Here is a 21,199-nt window from a genome sequence, read left to right as displayed (position 1 = left end):
TTCAGAAAGGGAAGGAATGAATGAACTTGTAATACTGATGAAATAAAGATATCAAAGTATTACATGCTCCAGCTCATAGGAACACCTCACATGTAATTACTATTTACTATCTTCTTGTTTCCTACAAGCCCTGAAAATAGAAGCTGAACCTCTGTCTCCCAATTCCCTCCTCTTCTAAATACATTGATACAGAATCTTCTAAATTTGCAGTTTCTTACTTGATCCTCTTCCCCGTTTCAGCCCAGCACAGGGTCAGCAGTCCTGGCCCCACAACACCCCAGTGGTGCCAGGCTCCAGCCCTCTGTCTGGCTGTACTTCCCAGATGGATGCCAGACCAGTGCTGAGGCACCTCGGCCCCCGGATGGAGCCCTGGAGCTTGTCTCCAGCCCCACATCTGTCCCCGTCTCCTGCCGCCCCGACCGGGCTCCCGGGACGGGCCCTGGCCTGGTTCATCCCTTGGCTGTTCCCGGGATGGCTGCAGGACCCTGCTGTTGGCGCCTGCCCTTGCTGCTCCCCCATGTCATCTTCTGTAGGAGGAGTGAGGGACGAGCGACTGGATCAAATTTGGGGTCCACGTCCATAGGCTGTATGGGTACAACCCACCTGAGCCACAGAGGAGTCAACAGACGAGGAAAACTGGTCACAACATAACACTAAGTAGTATGCTTAGTCCTCCAAAAAAACCCAGAACAATAAAAACTCAGAGTCATCTTTTGAATCAGTTTTATTTTGACACTTTTTTCAAAAAATCACAGGTTTCAACACATCAGTGCTTAAAATTTGGGGAGACAGAACTTTCTTAGGAGTCCAGCTTCTTCCAAAGCATTGGTTGGCTTGGAATTGCACAGTATTTAAAACTGGCTTGTTTGTAACATTCACTAAAAAGGGAAATAGATATCTTAGACTTTTTGGAAGGGCTGTGCATCTTTTAAATCTAGCTTAATCTCTCACTCTGCAAAACAAGTCTGTTCCTGCTCAAGCAAACTAACCAGCACCAGCACAGGTGCACCTCAAAACGAGGGGTGGCATCACCAGAAATATACACATTTCTTCTTGGCAAGTTCATTAATCCACACATTGCTCTCATGAAATTGGTGAACCAGGTTCTCCAGTGGAGGTACTCACGTTAAATGGCAAAGCTGGACCTTTGTTAATTTTAAGAACCTAAACAGAACCCTTCATCGACAGACTGAAGCAACTCTAAAACAGCTTCTAGATTCTCACAAAATGTCCAAAAGACAACCGAAGAAACCAAAACGTCTCCCAGACACATTGCCTAGATAGCCTGGGAACTGAAAAAAAAAAAAAAAACCCAAAAACCCAACCAACTTTGCAAGTGAGGTGAACTTCTTATAGGCAAGTATTAAAGGCACTCGAAACACTTGTATGGCTAGATCTAAACAGTAGCAAAATCCAGTGGGAACTTGCTGAGAGGGTATGGCAGAGGGTCACCTTGATAGGCAAAACATGTGAGGTGACTTCATATAATAGGCTATTTCTGAAATTTCAGAAGTAGAATTTTAGCCTAAACAGGCAAGTAAGCACTGGATTTTTCCGTCAAGAAACTTGCAGTGAGATCAGAAAGAAAATCTGTGGCAAAAAGGGCCACCTTCCATAAAAACAAATGTGTGAAAATATTGTCACAGCTTAGTCTACTGAGCCCTAATTTTGTATATTGAGACCTAAACCAGAAAAAGCCAGAAAGCCTTGTATGAACTACTTTCCAGAAAATTAAAGCATATTTTTAGTACCAAGCGTTGCATATAGGATTACATTTCTGTATATGCTGTATTCTCTAATTTCTTTTCCCATTTCAGCTTTCCTATCTGTCCAATGTTTTGCAGAGCACTAGCAATTCAGGTGGTTTAACCAGATAAATAACTGAATTATTATCTTTGTGAAGCAAGGATCACTTTGTAATAAATGTACCTTGTAGCCTGATTTACAGCAAAATCCTCCTCCTCTTAATTCCCTAATGAGACCTACTTAAGTCAGTGAGACTAGTCATGATAAGATAATTAAGTTTTTAGTACAACTCTGGTTAGTGAGTAGAATGCAGTTCTGAAATAATGAATCTACTAGCTGCAGTCTGATAATCAAAAGTTGTTGATGATTTAGGTATTATTAACGTGCTCTGAGGAAAGTACTTCTTACAATAAAGGTGTAAAAGAACAGGGCGAACCCTGTGTAGGACACAATTCAGATCACCTTTTAAATTACAGTTCATTTTAGATGGTGAAGTTGAAGTTCAGTCAGTATAGCAGTGACACCTGCAAACTGACAGTCAAAAACCCCTATATTAAAATGGAAAGATTTACATGAATGTGTTTAAAAATGAGTGGAGACAGGAATGGGAGCTTCCAAGCAAGTTAGACTAAAATTTTAAGAGTGAAATGCCTAAAAATAGGGCCCTGAATGCATAGTTAGGCACCTATATAGAGGCTGCTTGATTTTCAGTTGTTCTGATCACCCAGAGCTCCCATTAACTTCAGGAGCAACTGTGGGTACTCAGCTGTTCTAGAAATCAAGCCACCTTTATTCAAGGGTCTAAATATGGATGTCTGTGCCCACGTTTGGGAAAAAGAAATACAAAAAAAGGGTTTTGCTACAAGGACATTGTAGAAAAGAAAGTAATAGCCAAGTTTCATTTTTTTCAGGTTACATTGCTTGAAACTGAATCAACATAACAATTAATAGTGCAACATATCCATGGCAGAAGATTTAGCTGGAGGTGAACGGAAAGCTGTTCCAAGAGCTGTAGCTCTTAATTAGCAATCTGAAACATTCCAGAGATATTTCATATTCTGCAACTGCAAAGTGTTACCAGGCCACTTAAATCTTTTTCATAGTATTTCAGTGTTGCCATTAATAAGCTTTTCAGGCTAGCCTGAGAAAGACTTTGCAAGATTAACTTTGCAAATCTGTATGTATTAACTATTTAACTATTTCAGAATTGCCATTTTTTCTACTTTCGGATCAAGCACAACTGACAGACTTGAGCATATTTTTAAATACTATAAAATATGAAGAAGGGAGAATTAGCCCCTTAATTCTCTCATATGCACTTGGTTGTCAAAAGATTTCTGGGTGTTATTTTCTTAAAGATCTCTTTTATAAAAAGTAATCTTGAGTTGATTTTGTGCCTAAGCCATTGGCAGGTCATGGTAAACTGGGTAATTGCCAGTCACATGGTGGAAAATCTGCAAGAAAAAAGAAAAATTATGATGGACTTATATATGAGTATAAATTTAGAAGTGTTAAGAAAGTAACAACTTAAAGGTGCGTCAGATGAAGATGACAGATATCTGTTTGTGTATGTGTGTATGCATATAAAAATAATGCAGTGTACCCTTTTATTATTGTTCATAGGGTCTGAACTGAGGGGTCTCGTTGCTTTGCTTGAAGCAACAAGATTCTTGTTGCTTTTAATTAAGCTTTCAAAAAGAGCCAGGTAGGAGACAGCGCTTTACTCTCATCGTAATCTGATTTTAACAATTTCAGTCTTATTTCTAATATTCAAAGTATCCAATAAGGTTTATGCTCCCTTCAAACCATTCTTTTAACTCTACTGACTTGGGGGATCTCCCCATTTTCTCTGTTTTGGTATAAACCTGCTTGACTGGGGCATTTTATCTTCCATGTTTTCAGATGTCCCAGTACTGCAGAGCTTTGATCATGACTGGGGGCTCAGTGCAATCCTCGGCAGGTAAAAGCATGACACCCCTCAGAAACCAGCACAAGTAGTGCCACACGCACTGGCTGTCTCGTAAGACGCGGAGGCGATGGCAGTGGCAACAGGAAACTTCAAGCTGCCTTATGACCAGGGGCATGATTTTAGGTCAAGAGTGAGGCAGAGACAGTCCAGTAGTGAACCAAGCCAGTTATTCTCATTGCAAGAGGGAAACGCGGGTTTTCAAAAGTCATGAATATTCACCTGACATCTTCCAGCTATTCTGTATTTCTTAGGATGTGTCAGTCTTTCAGATGCTAGGGAAGGTAGGGAAAGGGAATAGACTGATGCTTTTTTTCCCCCCAAACCACCTACATCTTGTGTCCTCCCACCAGCAGCAATAGTTCAAGGACTCGTATACTTTTTTCTTGCTTGGAGCTAATACCATCTAATCTCCTGGGCTTAATGAACATTGAAGTGAAGTTCAGCAGCCCTAATGGTTTAGTACTTCTTAGGACATTACAATGTGTTCATCTCTGCTGTATCCTTCAGGGATAGATCCCGGTGAGGTAGGTCACAGGTAGATAGGTCAGAACCGTTCTTCCTATTGGGAACTACACGTTGCCACTGCAATTGCAACTCGTACACTATTTGTCTGCTAGGTTACACTGTGACCTGACCGTATACAAATAAAAGCAATTAGAAAAGTGAGGCAGTGAGGGATGCAATTGCTTTTGTTTCCCCAGGAAACAGTCAGTATGTAAAACTTCTCTGTCAGCAGTATCATACATAGAGTGAGACATGATTTTTTCCATAGCATGGAAATACAGGGTGAACAGTTGCAGCACAGTGATGTGGAGGTTTGCAAGGTATTCTGAAGGTCAGCTGAAGTGCCAACAGCGAGGAGTGCAGGTGAGCATGCTACCATCCCTTTGCAAAAGACCCTGTCTGTGTACCAACCCAGCCTCTTTGCTCACTGCATTCGTGAGCCTGGCCCAAGCAATTGCAAGCTGCCTGCAACACCGGAGTCCTGGATGCCTCCCCGTAATGACAGGCTAAATTTAAAGAAACACTGGGCTGAAAGTGAACTTGTCACTAATAACAAATTAGATGTATGTTCCATTATCTTTCAAAGAGGACAAAAAACATATTCTGCAAAGACAGTAAGCCAGCACATGCAGAAAGATAGCTTTTTCTCTCCACCAAGCTGAAAATTGTTAATAACTCACCTGTTTCTCAATATCTTCCAACAAACTACTGGCACCCAGGCGAAAGAGCTCTGGTTTTAGCCACTCCACTCCTAGCTCCTCCTTCACTAGCATAAGCCAAGTAATAGCTTCTTTTGCCATCCGAATGCCCCCAGCAGGTTTAAATCCAACCTTTATAAAGAAAAAAGAAGTGGAATACATGTATTTTCAGTGATTATTGTCCCTAGAAGGGCAACCAACATCTGTGCACCTGCAGCGTAAAAATGCCCACGGTGTATATATATATAACAAACTCTATTCTGGGTAAGTATCTCATTGTAAACCCTATAAAGTCTGGACTAGTGCTAAGAGCCATCAAGCCTCAGTCAGCACTGCAAAAGATAAAATTTTCATCCTGCGCTGTTCTGAATTACCCATTCTCCCTCCAGTCCCCAGCTCCTTGCTGTTGTGAGCAATGGCAAGTGGGGAAGTAACACTTTAGACCTTGCTTCACTAAGCATCGGGAGCTGGTTTCAAGGTCCAAAAGAGGACTCTGCCAATAGCAAATATTAGACCAAGGGCTTTAGGCAGAACCTAGCATAGCTGAGTATCACCTACTGCCCACATTGCAGTCTAGTTCCAAACTTATAACAACAAACATATATGCAATTATATAACATCAAAGATGCTGAAATAAAACAAGGGATGTGACTGGACTCGTGTGGTGAGCAGTGAGAGATGACTGTACTTTGTAAAAAGCCTGTGCACCATAGTTATACACAATTGAGGCTATAAATGCAAACCTACTTAGTGCTTTAATTTTTCACTAAAATTAATACACCCAAATGGTACATTTGCTGACTTTGTGAACTATTTTCCAGGTGGGAATTGAATTGGGTCTGACTTCACCAGAAATTGAAAGTTTTGTGCTTCCCTGGAACCACAAAACTTCCCTCCCACCACATGCTGGATATACTTTCAGCCCCTTGATAAGAGATAGGTGTCATGTTTGGTCAGATGAACTGCCATGCGTGTCAGGACACACATGCCAGGAAATACCTGTCTTTAGGGAAACACATCTTGAAGCCCATGATCCAACCTCCCGTGCAGAACCAGCAACGAGGCGACTCGACAGGTACCCCATTAATGCCAGTCTTGTGGTCATGTGCCATTTAAACACATCTCATCCTGAGACAGAGCTTGTGGCACAAAGCTATCAAATGCCTGTTTAAAAATTGCGTGCAGCAGCTTAATAAATCCTTGGAAAACAAGGAGAATTGGCAACAAGTATTTCTGCATCAAGTATCAGGAAAATTTGAACCATCTGTGTAGTAGCACATAGTGATTCTTTTTATATTCCCCTCTGCCATAAATCTTTATCTTGAGGAGTCCTTTCCCTTTAGCTTCCTTCTGCAAGAATTATCATTCTGATTTCTGTGTATACGCTCCTGAAACCTCACTGCCTTGAAGACTTCTTTGTATCTTATAGTTATTTTAGTAGAATCAAAAAGTATCTGTCATTTAAATATCTATGATAATTTTTATAGTGATTTCAGGAAAAACAAACATAGAATAAATCCTTCTCTCACACTGAAACATTCTGATAACAGTATATTTCCAATAAGATTATAAAGAAAAATAACAGGAAAAACTTGATAAATTCAAAACACAAAGACTGTGTTTATGTGGATGGATGGATGGATGTGTGAGTGTATGCATGCATCTGTTAACAATAGATTTCCAAAAGGAATTTAAATCACAGCAACTGGAAAAGCATCTTCTATACAAAAAATGAAAATAATACGAATGTGTTTTCCCTTGGGAAGAGAAATTCTAATCAAATTCACATTTATATTTCTTCCTGCAAATATTATAGCTCTTTGAGATAATTTGTAGCAAAACCAAGTAAAACTCAGTTAATAAAATAATAAAAAACACCATGCAGAATTTCTTCCCCTTTAAGCAAATTCGGAAAGCTCTTTTCTTTGCAAAAAAGCTGACAAAGACAAGCCTCTCCTCTCTTCCATTTACCAGCTTTCCAAATGGCACATCTGACTACCATAAAAACGCAAAAAGGTGTGGGGGGGAGGGGGCAGCATTTAATTCAAGAGCAGTATAAAGTCCAGCTACCACTTTCCTGCTGTTTCACAGCATTTCATTATTTTGCTTAATAAGTTCATCTCCTCAAGAATTTTCTCTTCACCTTATATTATTAAAAGTAATAAGTTTTTCTGGATTGGGGGTTTTCCCAACAGAAAAACCAATTTATGTATGCCCTTCAATAATGACAGGAAAAGATTATTTCCCATTATATTGCACACTTTTCATATCACCACCACAGCTTATCATTCAATAAATGTTACTCTGCAACTTGTTCCTTTCCTCGAACTAGTTTAATTTCTGCATTAACCTGTTTTTCCCAGCCAACGCCTTGCTAGAAAGCATCTCTACAGCAGCAAAATTAGTTTGTTAAAGAAACCGTTTAGAAATCTCTTGTCACTGATAATACTGTCTTCAGTTAATAAAAGCATATAAAGTCAGTTTACATTTAATTCACTCACACACTTGCACACAAACACTCATTCTTAATAACACATTTTATACCATGAATGCATTCTTTTAAAGCAAAGGTAAATTCAACATTTATTACCAATTACACCTACAAAGCTTGTGTTAATGTAGCAAAGCCTCACCTTTGGCACATAGTTTCTATAGCCTGCACATGTGCTGAGGGGAGGCACCTGGACGGAGGGACCTTCCTGAGGCTGGCAGTGATGCTGTTCTTGCACAAGCAAGTCTACGGGAGCTTCTGGAGCTGTTGTGCAGCACAGGCAGGTGCAGGCTGGGGACGGGAGGAGTGGGAAACGGCCCAGGAGTCCACACTGGCCTCACCTAGACTACTGCAGAAAGCAGAGGGAGGCGCATCTCACCTGCTGTCACGTGTCCCACGAGCTTCAGCACCCGCCAAAGCCAGCTCAGACTCCATCCCACCTCTCAAACCACGCCCTAACATCATACTGCCAACAGCCGCCTGCAGAAGGGCCAGCTGGAGAGGTCCCCAGAAACCAGGAAAGCATCTAACTTAATGACATGGTCTCCTCCCCCTCGGGCACAGGCATGGAGAGAGATCACTGCCAAACACCTGCACCGGGTCTAAATGGCGGGTTCCCAGTGGTCCAAGGATACAAGAGGTGCAAAGGGGGCTTAAGGCTTCCTCAGATAACTTCCTCCTTTCTTCCTGCCCCGGTGCACAGATGGATGCACAGACAGCCCATCACAGGGTCTGCCCTAAGCTCCTCACTACTGCCCACCTCCACTGACATCGCGTGACCACGACCTGACGGACACACGGGGTGTCCCAGGACGTAATGCTCCCCCTGTCCCGTTCCTGCTCCCAGGCAGCTGAATCCCAATGGTTCTGCTTCGCTCCCAACCGTCCTGCCTCTCTGGCCAGGGAGGGAAAAAGCTGAATTTATTCCCTGGTAAAGTCAGAAAACACAGCTGTGTGCACTGGACAATGGCTCTAAATCTGTACAGCTCCACAGAAGTTTATGGAGCTGTGCCAATCACTGTCAACTTCAGATCAGAAGTTACCATTAATTGAGGTGACCATTTAAACACCCCAAATGGTGAAACAAATTTCAAAAACAAATGCAGCAGGGGATGAATTAAGATTGCATGTGCTTTCAGGGAATGAAGTCACCGCTAGTCATGGGAGGAAGGGCAGAAAGGCTCCTTGGTGTTTTTTTTTTGAAAACTATATAATTGTTAGCAAATGAAAAGAGGAATGTGAGAGCGAAGCCCCATTACCTATTGCTCATATTATCACAGAAGCTAACACAGGTGGATTTATATGCTCTGTATTTTGAAACTGTTAATCTTGTTTCCTTCTGAATAAACCTGTTTGGTCAATCTTTAGAAAGGTAGCAAGAATTACCTTGTTGCCAGTTTGCCAGTAGAAATCCCTAATGGCTCGCATCATGACTACTCCGACTGGAAGGGTAGCATTTTCCACTTCTTTTCCTGTAGATGTCTTTATAAAATCAGAACCTTAAAGGAAGCAAAAAGCTTTATGGTAGTTTCAGAACAACAACAATTCTGCGCGTATATAGCTCATGCCCTCCAAGCATGTCCTCACACCTTATAACAGCTCTGAAGTTTTCCTTTACCTGCCTCTGCGGTGCTGGTATTAACCCTACTGTGGCTGAAGCTAAAACAGGAGACTAAGGTACCTGTTACATTTCAGAGCAAATAAGACATCCTGGGGGCCAAATGAGCACCTCAGCGCTTAACTCTTTGCTCCAGCTATCACACCAATAATCTCTTCAAGACACTCACATATACTCTATGTACATGTATGGACATTCATATATATATGTGTGTGTGTATATCTACATATATATATGCAAACATACACATGTAATAGGAATTAATCACAATAAGGCAGATGATTTCCTCTGAAAAATGTTTGCATATAAATCAGCATTTTAATATTTCCACAAAGACCTTTCTGAGTAGAAACAATTTTCATCTGGTTTTTAATTTAACTTTGCATCCATTTAGTCTCATATTGGACAGTCACGTAACCTATCTCCCACAGCTCTTTAAAGTGAAAAGAAAGAAATCCCATGTGTATTTACGAAATCACCTGTAAACAGAAAAACTCCTTTCTTATGTATTCTGCAATTGTAATATTGCGATTTACTGTATTTAAAGCCATGGACTGCTACAATGCAAAAACAAGGTCAAAAGCATCTGTGCTATTTAAAGAAGCAGTTAGTGTTGGCTTACTTTTTTTTTCTGCTTTCTCATTTGTGTACACTACTGTCCTGTCCTACTGTATGTCCTGAACTCATGTGTAGTGGTCTTATATACTTGCTGTTCCGGGTTGGCTTAAAATGAATCCTGCAACACAATATTCTGTTTCTAAAAAGCTAAGAAACTCCCCACCCAAAAACAGTTTGCAGTGTCTGATCCTGCATTGACACAATACAATGACAAAACTTCTTTAATTGCATTAGGGCGTACTTCATCCCCGGGGAACCTACTTCTTGGAAAAGGTGTACTGTGGGATCATTAATTATCAAAATTAATGGGGAGGAGAAGAGGGATAATTCAAATACAGTCCAATAGTGCATCAGCCACTTAAGTCAATTGGAACTGCATCTGCTTCCACTTCAAATCTGATGTAGAGTCCGTTTTTGCTCTTCTTCGAATGATGACGCCTCTACAACATCCTCTAGAGTAAGAAAGAGAAGTTTCACTCCTGGCTCTAAGGCAAAGAGTTGCCCGACTACATTTAGACTGTGTGCTGCGGCACACTCTGCAGCCCTGTCTCTCTGATGAAGGCTGGCACACAGCTAGGTCTCAGCCTAATGGGAAGTTGGGACAGAGCCAGGCATGTTTCTGGGCCCTGTAATTTAAGTATAATCCAACTGTATCACTAACATTGTGCCTTGTAACAACCAGGTTTTCTCCGCAGGCTTCCAGGCTAGTTACTAACTCAGCCCATTGGTGTTTAAATTGCACCATCCTATGACAATTCCCTTTTGAAACAGAAATGACTGCTCAGGAATGAAGATCTAACCCCAGAGAAGGTGCAATATGAAAAAGAGGCAATTAATAGTTACCAAGTTTTGCAAAGAACTGTGAACATATGAGAGACAGTTGAGTTACTACTTTGGAGCTACTCCCTTTCAGAGACGTGCAGTGGACATCTGAAAGTCACGTTAAAACAAATAATAGCGGCAGTGAAACTTTAACATTGCCAAATTGTATTTTTAATTTCCCTTTTGAAATGCAGTGCTTAAAGTCCTTCAGTGCAATACTTCTCATTTTTTTCCAGCATAAGGTAAGTTAAAGCTTTTATAAGTCTTATAATTACAAGTCTCTATGGTACAGTTTCATTAAAAACTTTCATTAAACAACAGCTGCCCTTGTATATGGTCTTCTAATCAATTTGGTCAAACAGAATGACTTCTAATCAGCTGTTGATAAAAATAGAAGATGAAATTTTAATTCTAACAGATTAGCCACAAACTCAAGATAGTCTTCAAAATCCATCTAGCTCTATTCTCCAGTGGATTTAACGACTATTCAGCAACTCATTACTAAATAGAACAAGATGAACATTTTCCAGTTCATTAAAGAAATGTACTATGTATTTTTGCATTGTCCTCATGATTCGTTACAGGGAGTCTTAATTACAAGATAATGGATAATGGTTATTAAATGCAGACTCCAGTAATGAAGCTCTATTCATTTGCGAGCCTCAGAGACTGCAAAGAGGGGAAAATAAAATTACTAGCTTCAAAAGATTAACGGATCAAATTATTATTCAATTTTGAAAATCTCATTCAGACTTCATAGAAACAAGAAGAGATTAAAAACTAGTATTAGTACAAAAGTACTGCATTTATATATTTATTTTTAAATAATATCTTAAGGCTATTACCAGAATAATCAGCTTTAGATGTGATTATTAGACAAACATACAGCCAATTTAGTAGCATCCCCTAACAATGGAAACAATGCATTTTTACTTCCTGAACAAATTCTATTTATGCTGCACTATGAGCCAGCTAGCAGGATCCCACACAGAGCCTTGCAGAGCACGGAGGACATACGCAAGCAGAGAGCACTACGATGCAAAGTATTATAAATGTTTGTATCTCACTAATGAAAAGAGGGATTTAAAAAAATCAACTGCTGCTTTAAAAAGCACGTCATTAAGAAGAATTTATGCCCATCTCGTAATAACAATGGAGTTTCATCAATTCTATTTCTTATTCATGTTTGTTTAAACTAAAACCTAAGGAAAGAAATTCAGCAAGAGTTTTATCTGGAAAATTAGGTGATGGTTTAGAACCTGAAATTTATCATCCATTCTCCCATCATCTTCTCATAAATGTATAAATATATAAAAAAAGGCTAATGTTAAAATATATCCTGCATGGCTTTTTCCTTCCTTAGCATAGGTTACATGATTCAATGAAATATTAAGTCGTACATTTAAAAAAAAAAAAAGAGTACGTCAAGGTAGATTTCTAGGACCAGTAAGCCTGGAAAAGGCCAAAGAAAAATGCCAGACTCTCCCAATGTGAAACCACAATAATACATTGTTTTTCCAGGGAATTTAGTATGACTCACCGAATCAGTAACGAATGCAGACATCAAAGCCTTTTTGAGACACAGCAGCACTAGCCACCTGTTTCAGTGGGCTTGTTGCAAATGTACTAAACCACCTGCATGTGATACATTACAGCACCGAAGCCCATGAAGCACAAATGCATCAGCCTAATTTAATCAGAGATGGAAAATGAATAAGCCTTAAGATACTGGAACGGTACCACGAGCCATCAAAAGCAACCGAGTTCCCAGCCCTGTTGACAGCCAGGCCACTTGGGCTGTAGTCATATGTCTTGTGAAATTAGGTAGAGTATTTTAAGACATTAATTCCCCTCTTCTCTTGCTTTCTCACCCCTCTGACACTGCACTCCAGCAAAGGCTGTTTAAACTAAGCCATCTGAATTTGCACATGCTAAAAATAAAAGCAATGTCTTGCCAGCTTGTTCTCTGAGTCAGTACCTAGAGGTTAAGATGAACTCCACTATATTATGTCTGTTTTAGGTATTTTCACAGGATTAGTTACTGTGGCACCTGAGCAGATGTGTAGAAGTGAGGTATACAGAAGCCAGTGACTCCCCCAAGGCCCCTTCGCAAGCGTTTGGCAAAGCAGGAAAATAAATGTCCTGGTCTCCCAAGGGCCAGAACGGAGCTGCCACGACTGGCCCATCCCACTGCTATCCCCCACATCATTTCAAAACACCACAAATGTTCCCAGTCTGCATAAAACGGGACCAGTCAGAGCATGAGAACTGAAGAACCTTGGTTAGATGACAGCATTCGGGAAACATATTATGGTTCCATAATTAAGCAATAAGGAATAATAAGCAGCATAGCAATCGTAGAGTAATCACAACCTTTTGGTTGTGAAGTGCCTCAAATGCCCTTGGGGAATGATTATCTCCTGATAACTGCAGACTCTGTGCTGTTGCTTTACTCTTAATAAAGAACAAAGATGCGTTTGGCAATTTTAAACAATAGTTCAGAGAGAGACACTTGCAGAGGGACAATTATGCCATACTACTTTGTAAGTACTCACAACGAACACGGATGTATCTTGGTTGCTGCAAGTCAGATAAAAGTATTTGGCCATACAGCGTGAATATATGCCTTTACAAGACCTTCTAGGACCAGCGGGAAAAAGACATGCTGCTGAGGGGATCTTCCTAATCCCCTACTCTTTCTGCTGACATTGTAGCAATGACAAAAGATATATATTATCAACTGTGCATACAGTTCCAAGAGCAAGTCACCTTTTTATTTTAAGAGTACCTAAAAGTAGGGTCTTAAGATTCACACACGATCAGCCTGACTAGGAGCTACTAGGTTATCAGCCATCTAAAAATGAAAGGCAGAGCAAGACATAAAAGATATAAAAGACTAATTCCTGTCACTTGAGTCCTAATTGTCCACTTACATGCCCTTATCCTATTTCAGTTGCAAGGCAAAATATATTTCCTGCTAGCCTAACTTTGCCACTGAGAAGGACAAGAGAATACACAGCTGTGACGAGTCAGTTAAGCAGTAACTCTCCAAGTAGCTTTAACTCCATCACACATGGCTACACTCCCAGACCACTTGTTTAGCTACCTGCACGTTTTCACGTGCCCGTGTCTAAGCTACCATTCTTGAAAATCCTGGCTTATAACTTGGTCTTTTGCGAACTGGATATTCCGTATTTCTTTTCCGAAAAGTGACTGCAAGAATTAAAAAAAAAAAAAAAAACCCACATCATGGGGCTCCCAGTTTAATGCATGCTTACAAATAAGACCTTTCTAATGACCCATCCTACTGTCTTTTTCTGGGTTTCAGGACTCAGAAGGGATGCTTCCTTTCTTGTACACCATCTCCAGTAATAGGCATTCTGCAGGCCAAATGATGCCCTTAGGAGTACTTATGCACACACATGAAGGGACAAATTATTAAGTCCATACTTACGCAAAATTCCCTGCAGATGATGTCTGAGAGAATTCATCATTGCTGAATTATGCATAGCTTGCAAATGCACTATTATAGTGTCTACCACAGGTCTCCATAGGATACTATTGCTTAATTAGTATTAGTTTCTTGGGTGTTCATTTAAAAGACTCCTTTAGAAAGTTCAAAAGAAAGACCTATACCACCTTCTGTCGCTGTGCTATACACTATCAGCTCTTTTTACTTTCAGAGCATTTCTTCCAATCCAATGCATATTTTGTATGGTGAAAGAGATGATTAAATAATTGACATGTGGTCCAGTCTCAGAGGCCCCAGCTGGAATCCCAGTCAGTGGTAGCTCTTGGCTTTAGGCTTCAAATCACACTCAAGCACAGGAGGAAACACGCTTCCAGGCCCCGCTCAAATTCTCAGGCCCAAGCAGCGCTGGGACACGCACAGGTGCAGGAGCCGTTTAGACAATTACACGGTGCTGGAACAGCCAGGCCTTGCCCTCTCCAAAGAGGGAGCAGCAGGACACCCTCCCAAGAGCTACCAGCAGGACCACAACGAAGCTTAAGGAAATCCTGAGTTGTTATGCCCTTGTTCAATTCCATGTTTTTTTACTGAGATTATAATTTTTCCTATTTCAAACTGTGTACCACAAATTACACCCAGGGGCTTTACAGTGCATGACCTATATTAACCTTATTTCATTTTGCAGATGGTATTACTGAAACCAGTTAAGCAGTTTGCCTAATGACACACGACAAGCCAAAGGCAGAGAGGAAGAAATAAATCCATACATCCCAACACCTACTCCTAACCTTACTACAATCACTGGGGAAAAAAAAGCACACATTTCCCCTCACCTTATCCAGTCAAAATGCTTTTTCCTTTATAGATTATTCTGCATGGCTCCCCTCTGTTTTTGAGCACGGGCAGTATGTAGTAGCTCCTGGGCAAGGCAGCAGTGGAGGCTGAGCACTGAGCCCATGCTGGACAAGTTGTGTCCAGGGGAGAGAAAGGAAATATGGCTTTCATTCCCATCACTTGACCAGTGACGGCACAAGTTGCTGCCAAAAAGATACTGGAGCAACATAAAGGTCGTCCTGTCCTTCCAGATTAGAGGCAGGCATTAAGGTTCTCAGCACCAAGCCAGGTGTTGTTGCTGGGCTGGGTGAAGAAACAAAATGTGGGAGAAAATAAATTTGATTTGAAAATCTTACGCATTAAGCTTCTTGTACAAATGATGCACCATTTGTGTGTTCACATTTAAACTAATCTAAACAATGATAAACTATCATAAACTGTGACATAATCAAAACAGCTCTGATCCACATCAGGCTTCTCCCTGTTGGCATTCCTGATTTTGGATCAATACATCTTAAGTCTCTCAAAATGCTGTCCAGCACATGATATATTACAAACTGAGGCTAAAGCCCTGATATATCTACCCGTAATAGCACTACGATTTGGAAGAAAATAATAAACACGTACAATTAGCTTAGAATCACAGCACTGCATGGCATATTGCATATCATGTTTTAGCAAACAGATTTAGCTTTGTCCTTTTTAATGCTGATGGCAACTTTGAAACAAATACATTAACACTAAAACTCAGGTATGCTTATGCATTGTCTATTAACTCCTGACGAAATTATTCAAATTGAAGAAACAGCTCCTTAAAATGCTCTTGGAGATACTCCACACTGAACGAAGCAACTAGAAAATTAGTCTACTTTATCAAGATTAGAAGGTGCTATGAATTTTAAACATTTTTTAAAAAGATACATAATACAGCCAAAATCATGACACTTCAATGTCACTTTGAGTGGTTTTCAACCTTTCACGATAAAAGCAGTTTAAGATTCTGTTCTGACTCTCATGCAGAGGAAGGCATGATTGATTTTTGAGAGTTAAAAGTCAGGTCTTAAGGCCACAGCCAGAACCTGTCCAGCATCCAGCCTCCTCGTCGTGCACAAGACAAACGGCCAGCATCAGCCACGCTTGCCCGCTGCTCCCTACATGCAAAAGGCAGCTGGCACGGAGGCAGTTTTTCAGCACTGGGGAGATTTCCAGTATCAAAGGAGTTTCCCGTGAGCACATTGTGGCCAACATCTTGCCTTTGGCTTTGCTTGAAAAAAGGTAAAGTGCCAGATCTCACCAGACTCCAGCTTGTAATTGTCTTTGTTGCCTCCTTGCTTTCATAAATGAGGCAGAACAGGTTCCCTGTGGGCTCGCACAGAACACTGAACACTCCAGTTCTAGCAATCATGTGATTACTAGGAAAATGTTATGTATTTAGTTTAATTTTTGTGATACTTAAAAGCCTTCAATACAGTCAACTTAGAAACAAAGAGATGCTGCTACGGACCTCCTGGATGCACGCGCTGTGCGCTCTCCTGGTGCTACAGCTACCAAAAGGGTAACACCCTGCAAGGCCTCCGTAACACATACGGTAGCATATTGCGAGGCACAGTTGTTAAAATGCATTTCACAAGTTATTCTTTCCTTCCCAGTTATGTTTATTTTTAAAAGGCACCTTCCTCCCTGGCAGCTTCTCCTTCCAGGAGCCCTTCCTTCCTCCTTCCCCACCTTGATACCGCAGCACCTGGTAAAACTACCGAAACCCATGCGTGGGGGCTGCAATGTGCGGGAGAGCATCCAAGAACTCTCAGCTAGTAACAGATGCTCCCACCACTACCCGTAGGGTTGTTTTAGGAGGTTTCTAGCTCATCGGTTGGCCAGATTACCAACCTCCCCCTGCCTTCCCAAAGCAAATAACAAAAAAAAACCCCAAAAACTGCCTCTGCAACCACACTCTGTAGGAAGCAAGTCTCTGCTGGGCATCAGGGAAAGACAGGCTTTTTTTTATTATTATCATAATTTTTTTTTTAAGAAACCTTCCCCCCCCAGCTATACTTTTAACATTGCTTACATGGCAAAACTAAAAACTTTATTCCAAAGGGATGCTTTACTGAGATCTGTTGCCGATAAATTCAGTCAGACTTTTCTGGCATGACAATCTATTGAAAACTATTTTAAAAAAATGAAGAAAATCAAAAGGACCCTTAAGCACCATCAGAAAACGAGAGCAACTCATATAAACGTACTTAATATGCTGGGGCATTGTTTCTCCATATGCATTTGCCAACAGCCTACGTCCTGATCTAGTGACAGACTGCGATCATGGTGAGCATCTCAAAGCAGGTGTATCAACGATCTGATTAAACAGCTGCCCGAGTTTTGGTGAAAAATAATTGAAACCGATACAGAAATGCACTTCTGGTTAGTCCACTGGCAAAATGAAGACAATATTTTAATCTCTAAATCCACATTTTATATGTAGATTTTACAACTGAAAAACCTACACTAAATATATATTACCACTCTATATTTTGGCATTTCATTCTTTTTACTGAAATTCTGTGAATGAAAGTATTTGAGTATCAAACTCTGTGTTAGGTGTATAAATCCTCACAGGTATTTAGTGGAGAGTTATTAAATGTCACTATTCATTGAGACAGTATATTTAATGTCTTTCTTACAGAAAAAAAAATCTATCTAAAGTTTGCAGCTTTGCATAGAAATATTTAAGAGCCTCACTTTGATAACAGCAGCTTCCTTCATCCACATTTGTATCTTCAGAAATAGAAGTGGCAAGGCAAAACATTACGCTGCCTTTACTGAGCTGTCACTTGGCAAACCTGCAGCTGCGGTGATGACCTTGGCGTCACACCAGGAAGCACCATCCCTTGGTCTGTCTGTCTTTCTGTGGACCCAGGCTTCTGACAGAAATGCAAAAAGTTGCAATACTGTCTCTCCACTTAGGCTTGGTCCTAAGCCCACTCTGTTCAGCTTACACACGATAAAGCGGCCCAAGCTGCATCCCAAAGAAACGGGTACTCAGTGTGCACAGACAGACCTAATCCCTAAAGCATCGCAGGCTCCACACCTTCAGCCATGACTTCCTGCAATATCTAAACTGGTATTATCATTTTCTGTAGCGATCCATGATATTTAGTGTCAGGAGTGGGATCATGAGACATACTACGGCATTTTGTGCTTTCCTCACACATAATCTGAAAGAACTCTTTATAAAAGTTTAAACATGATCTGTACTTTTTTCAAATAATAGTTAACCTTAATTAAGTAAATTTTGACCATGCCATGAGGCCAAAACTCAGGAACTTTAAAACCCTGTGACTAGCCTCCTCCCCCCACCCCAACAAAGAGAAATTTGTGCATTTCAATAAGCCAACTGCTTTTCAGAGATGCTGTATCATAACTGAAGTCACAAAGAACTATATGCACTCAGCATTTCTCTACATCAAACCACATACATATAGAAAACACTGGTCTGAAGCGGGGTGCATCAGTGTTGCATATACTTTGTCTATAAATAAGCATACTACCCACTTTGCTAGCCATCTTCTGTAAAGTGCTTTAAGGCCCCCAGGCATTAGCCCAAAGCAAAAATTAGATTGTCGCCATTTAAATACCTACCTTTTAAAACTTGCTGCAATCAAAATGACAGAATTAAACAAAATGGTTACTAGTAACAGGAGACAGTTTTTAGCCAAAAAGCTAAGTTGAGTGTGTGTGTGCGCGTGCAGAGTGCAGAAGTACAAGCAGATGTTCCAAGCTGTTTGCTTCTCCCAGTGTGACTTTATAAAGCAGTGTGCAGTGCAGTATCAGGTGAATTAGCAAGAATTAAAATGATTAAACTCCCAGGAACCAATGCAGTCAAAGAGAAAATTCCCACTGACTTAAAATGGAAACTGGATTCAGCCCTAAAAAGATAAAATTATTTAACAACTTTATTAAAACAGTTCATCATCACAATTAAAATCCAAGTGCCCACAAAAAAGTGGCACAAGAAAGGTAATTATTTATGAGGAGATTTTTAAAAGCCATTTATTGTGAATTTGGGAAAGAAAAGGTCTGAAAGAGTTGGTAGTAAAAAGAGATTGTTTGTTTATTCATAAAACTTACTTTGGTCTAGCATACCACTAAGAATGCCTAACATCTGCTCAATGGCAGCTGTAAGTAACATTAGGAACACTCAGCCAATTTATATCTTTCCTTTTTATTAAAAAGTAAACAGGTCTTTTTAAATTATTCACTAGTAAATTAACATAAAATCAGTGCTGTAGCAACCCACATTTTGTGGAAAGGCATTTGCAAGCTTTGTATCATCATGATGATCTAAATCCTTTCTACGTTTCACTGACTACTTTACTCTTTATGTGTTGTCCCACCTAATTTAGCAAATGAAAACGTAGAAAACCTACATGCCATATCAGAGGCATGGCCATGAATAATACAAAATGCATCACTGATGCCTCCAATGCCATTTCAGTTACTTCCTTCCAACCTGAACCATTTCTATTCTTAACTTCCCTTTGTCTGCCACCATTTAAATATTCCCCTCAAATAAGCTCAGCTCCTTTCTTGCTTCGGTCTTCCAGGTACCAGATATTAGACAATAACCTCAACTGCGGAACTCTCCTCTGAATTATTTCTAATTAGTGACATGGAGCGATGATACTAATTAATAACTCTTTGTTCTCATCTATAGCATTTCCATATGGAGACTGCAAAGTGCTCTGCAAGTTCCACTACAGCATTAGTGTTCCTAAATGGTGCAAAAGGCACAGGAACCCCTTCAACCCTACAAAGCTTCTCTTTACTCCTCAGTTACATATTTTTATTTAATTTCTTAGACATTACAGGAGAAAAATGTATTCCTTTCTTCCTAAGTTTCTCTCATGCATCCACTTTTATTTCCTAATATAAACAAGTTTCTGCAAATGAACTCATCAAAAAGAAGTTCAACAGCACTGAGCAGCTCTATTTATTTTACTAGGGCTTTTTGGTTTTACTTTTAAGAAACAAAAGAGCATTTTGCAGTTCACTCTGGAGATGGATAGTTTAAACCTACATGAGCTGTAATTCTAATACAGGCGCTGGAAATGGCATAGCTACAATAACACAGAGTCTGTTCAGGAAGAGTCTGCCCTGAAGCTACAACAAAACTGCAACTGATAACTAAGCATATTACTCTGAAGCGAAATCAGTTACATCCACAGAAGCTGCAAACATGGTACTTGATTGTAATACGACCATAAGCAGCTAGCTATCAGCTGCACATATATGGCATCTTGTTATCAGAGCTCCACGTGAAAATACTTCTCCTCCTCTTACTGGGGACTAAAGGTCAGGAGAAACGTGGCCCTCCCTGGCATGATGCCCCACCAGGCTGCTTTCTCATCCAAGGGCCTGGATTCAGTTTCAAAGCTCCATTTTTTTGTGTAAAGCTTTGTGTTTCCTTTGAGCCCTCTACACAACCATTTTCCAGGACCAGTGGGAAGGAGGCTTTTGAAGATACAAGATTCACCATTTTGTGTTGCATAATTTAAACCTAATGTGCTGCACAGAATACAGAACGCTGTCATTTGTTTCCCTTTTGGTCCATTAGAGACCAATTAACAAATCTTCCTGATAAACTACAAAACTTTACCTCTGTGATGTTTGGGATAGGCTGATAAGTTAGACATGGGATTGGTGGTGTAATTGTAAAGATGACAGAATGAAGACTTTTTCTTACAAAAAAGTCCTGGCATCATCAAGGAGGATGTTTTTCTGCATCTTAGTTTTACTGAGAACTCAACTTGAGAAATCTGTTGCAGCTGTACGCTGCAGGGAAAGACACTTTATAGCACAAATGCTAGAGGGGGAAGAAACATCAAAAGGGGAGATGACCATCAGATGTCAGATCCCTGTTGACTTGCCAGGAAGACCGCGGACTTTGCTGTCATCTTTGTCTTTGAAAAAATCTCCCCAAAAGTAAGACTATTACAGGCAACTCAGGGAAAGATATTGTGGGCTGGTAGCTATAACGTAGGCATAGTCAGAAATTAGAATTTGACTGATGCTGAAATTAAAAACAATCATGTCAGAAATGGAATAAAATATACATATATATATATATCTTATAGCAGAAGAAGGCAGAAGCAGAAGAAAGCAGCTGACACTACATATATATATATATATTTATATATTTATTTATATTTATATAAAAACCAGTAATGTTTCCCAGGGACTGAAATTCCAAAATGTAGCTTCAAAGAGGACACTTTGCTTTCCTTTCAACATCTTCCCAGCCTGGCTTGCACATTGGCAATATGGAACTACAGGAACTGAGAAAGCCTGGGAGATAGGCTCTAAGTAATTCAGGTCCCTTTGCAACCCACCAAATGTACTCCAAACAACCAGAGAGGCAAGCTGGAAAAAGCCA

General features: G+C 40.3%; 1 protein-coding gene across 2 annotated transcripts in view; it reads right to left on the bottom strand.

Annotated features, from left to right (window-relative positions):
* Positions 1 to 706: 706 nt before the first annotated feature.
* The window catches only part of DERA (deoxyribose-phosphate aldolase), a 53,763-nt gene continuing 33,270 nt past the window's right edge, over positions 707 to 21,199 (bottom strand). For both annotated transcript variants that reach the window (XM_026116982.2, XM_064515586.1), the window contains exons 7-9: positions 8,795 to 8,907; positions 4,900 to 5,049; positions 707 to 3,200 (exon numbers count right to left, since the gene is read on the bottom strand). In XM_026116982.2, coding sequence (XP_025972767.1) covers positions 3,144 to 3,200; positions 4,900 to 5,049; positions 8,795 to 8,907 — 320 coding nt within the window. In that variant the 3' untranslated portion in view covers positions 707 to 3,143. The remainder of the gene's footprint in view (positions 3,201 to 4,899; positions 5,050 to 8,794; positions 8,908 to 21,199) is intronic.

Source organism: Dromaius novaehollandiae, chromosome 1 (assembly GCF_036370855.1).
Source record: "Dromaius novaehollandiae isolate bDroNov1 chromosome 1, bDroNov1.hap1, whole genome shotgun sequence".
NCBI classification, from domain to species: Eukaryota; Metazoa; Chordata; class Aves; order Casuariiformes; family Dromaiidae; genus Dromaius; species Dromaius novaehollandiae.
This window is presented reverse-complemented; position numbering and strand designations above follow the sequence as displayed.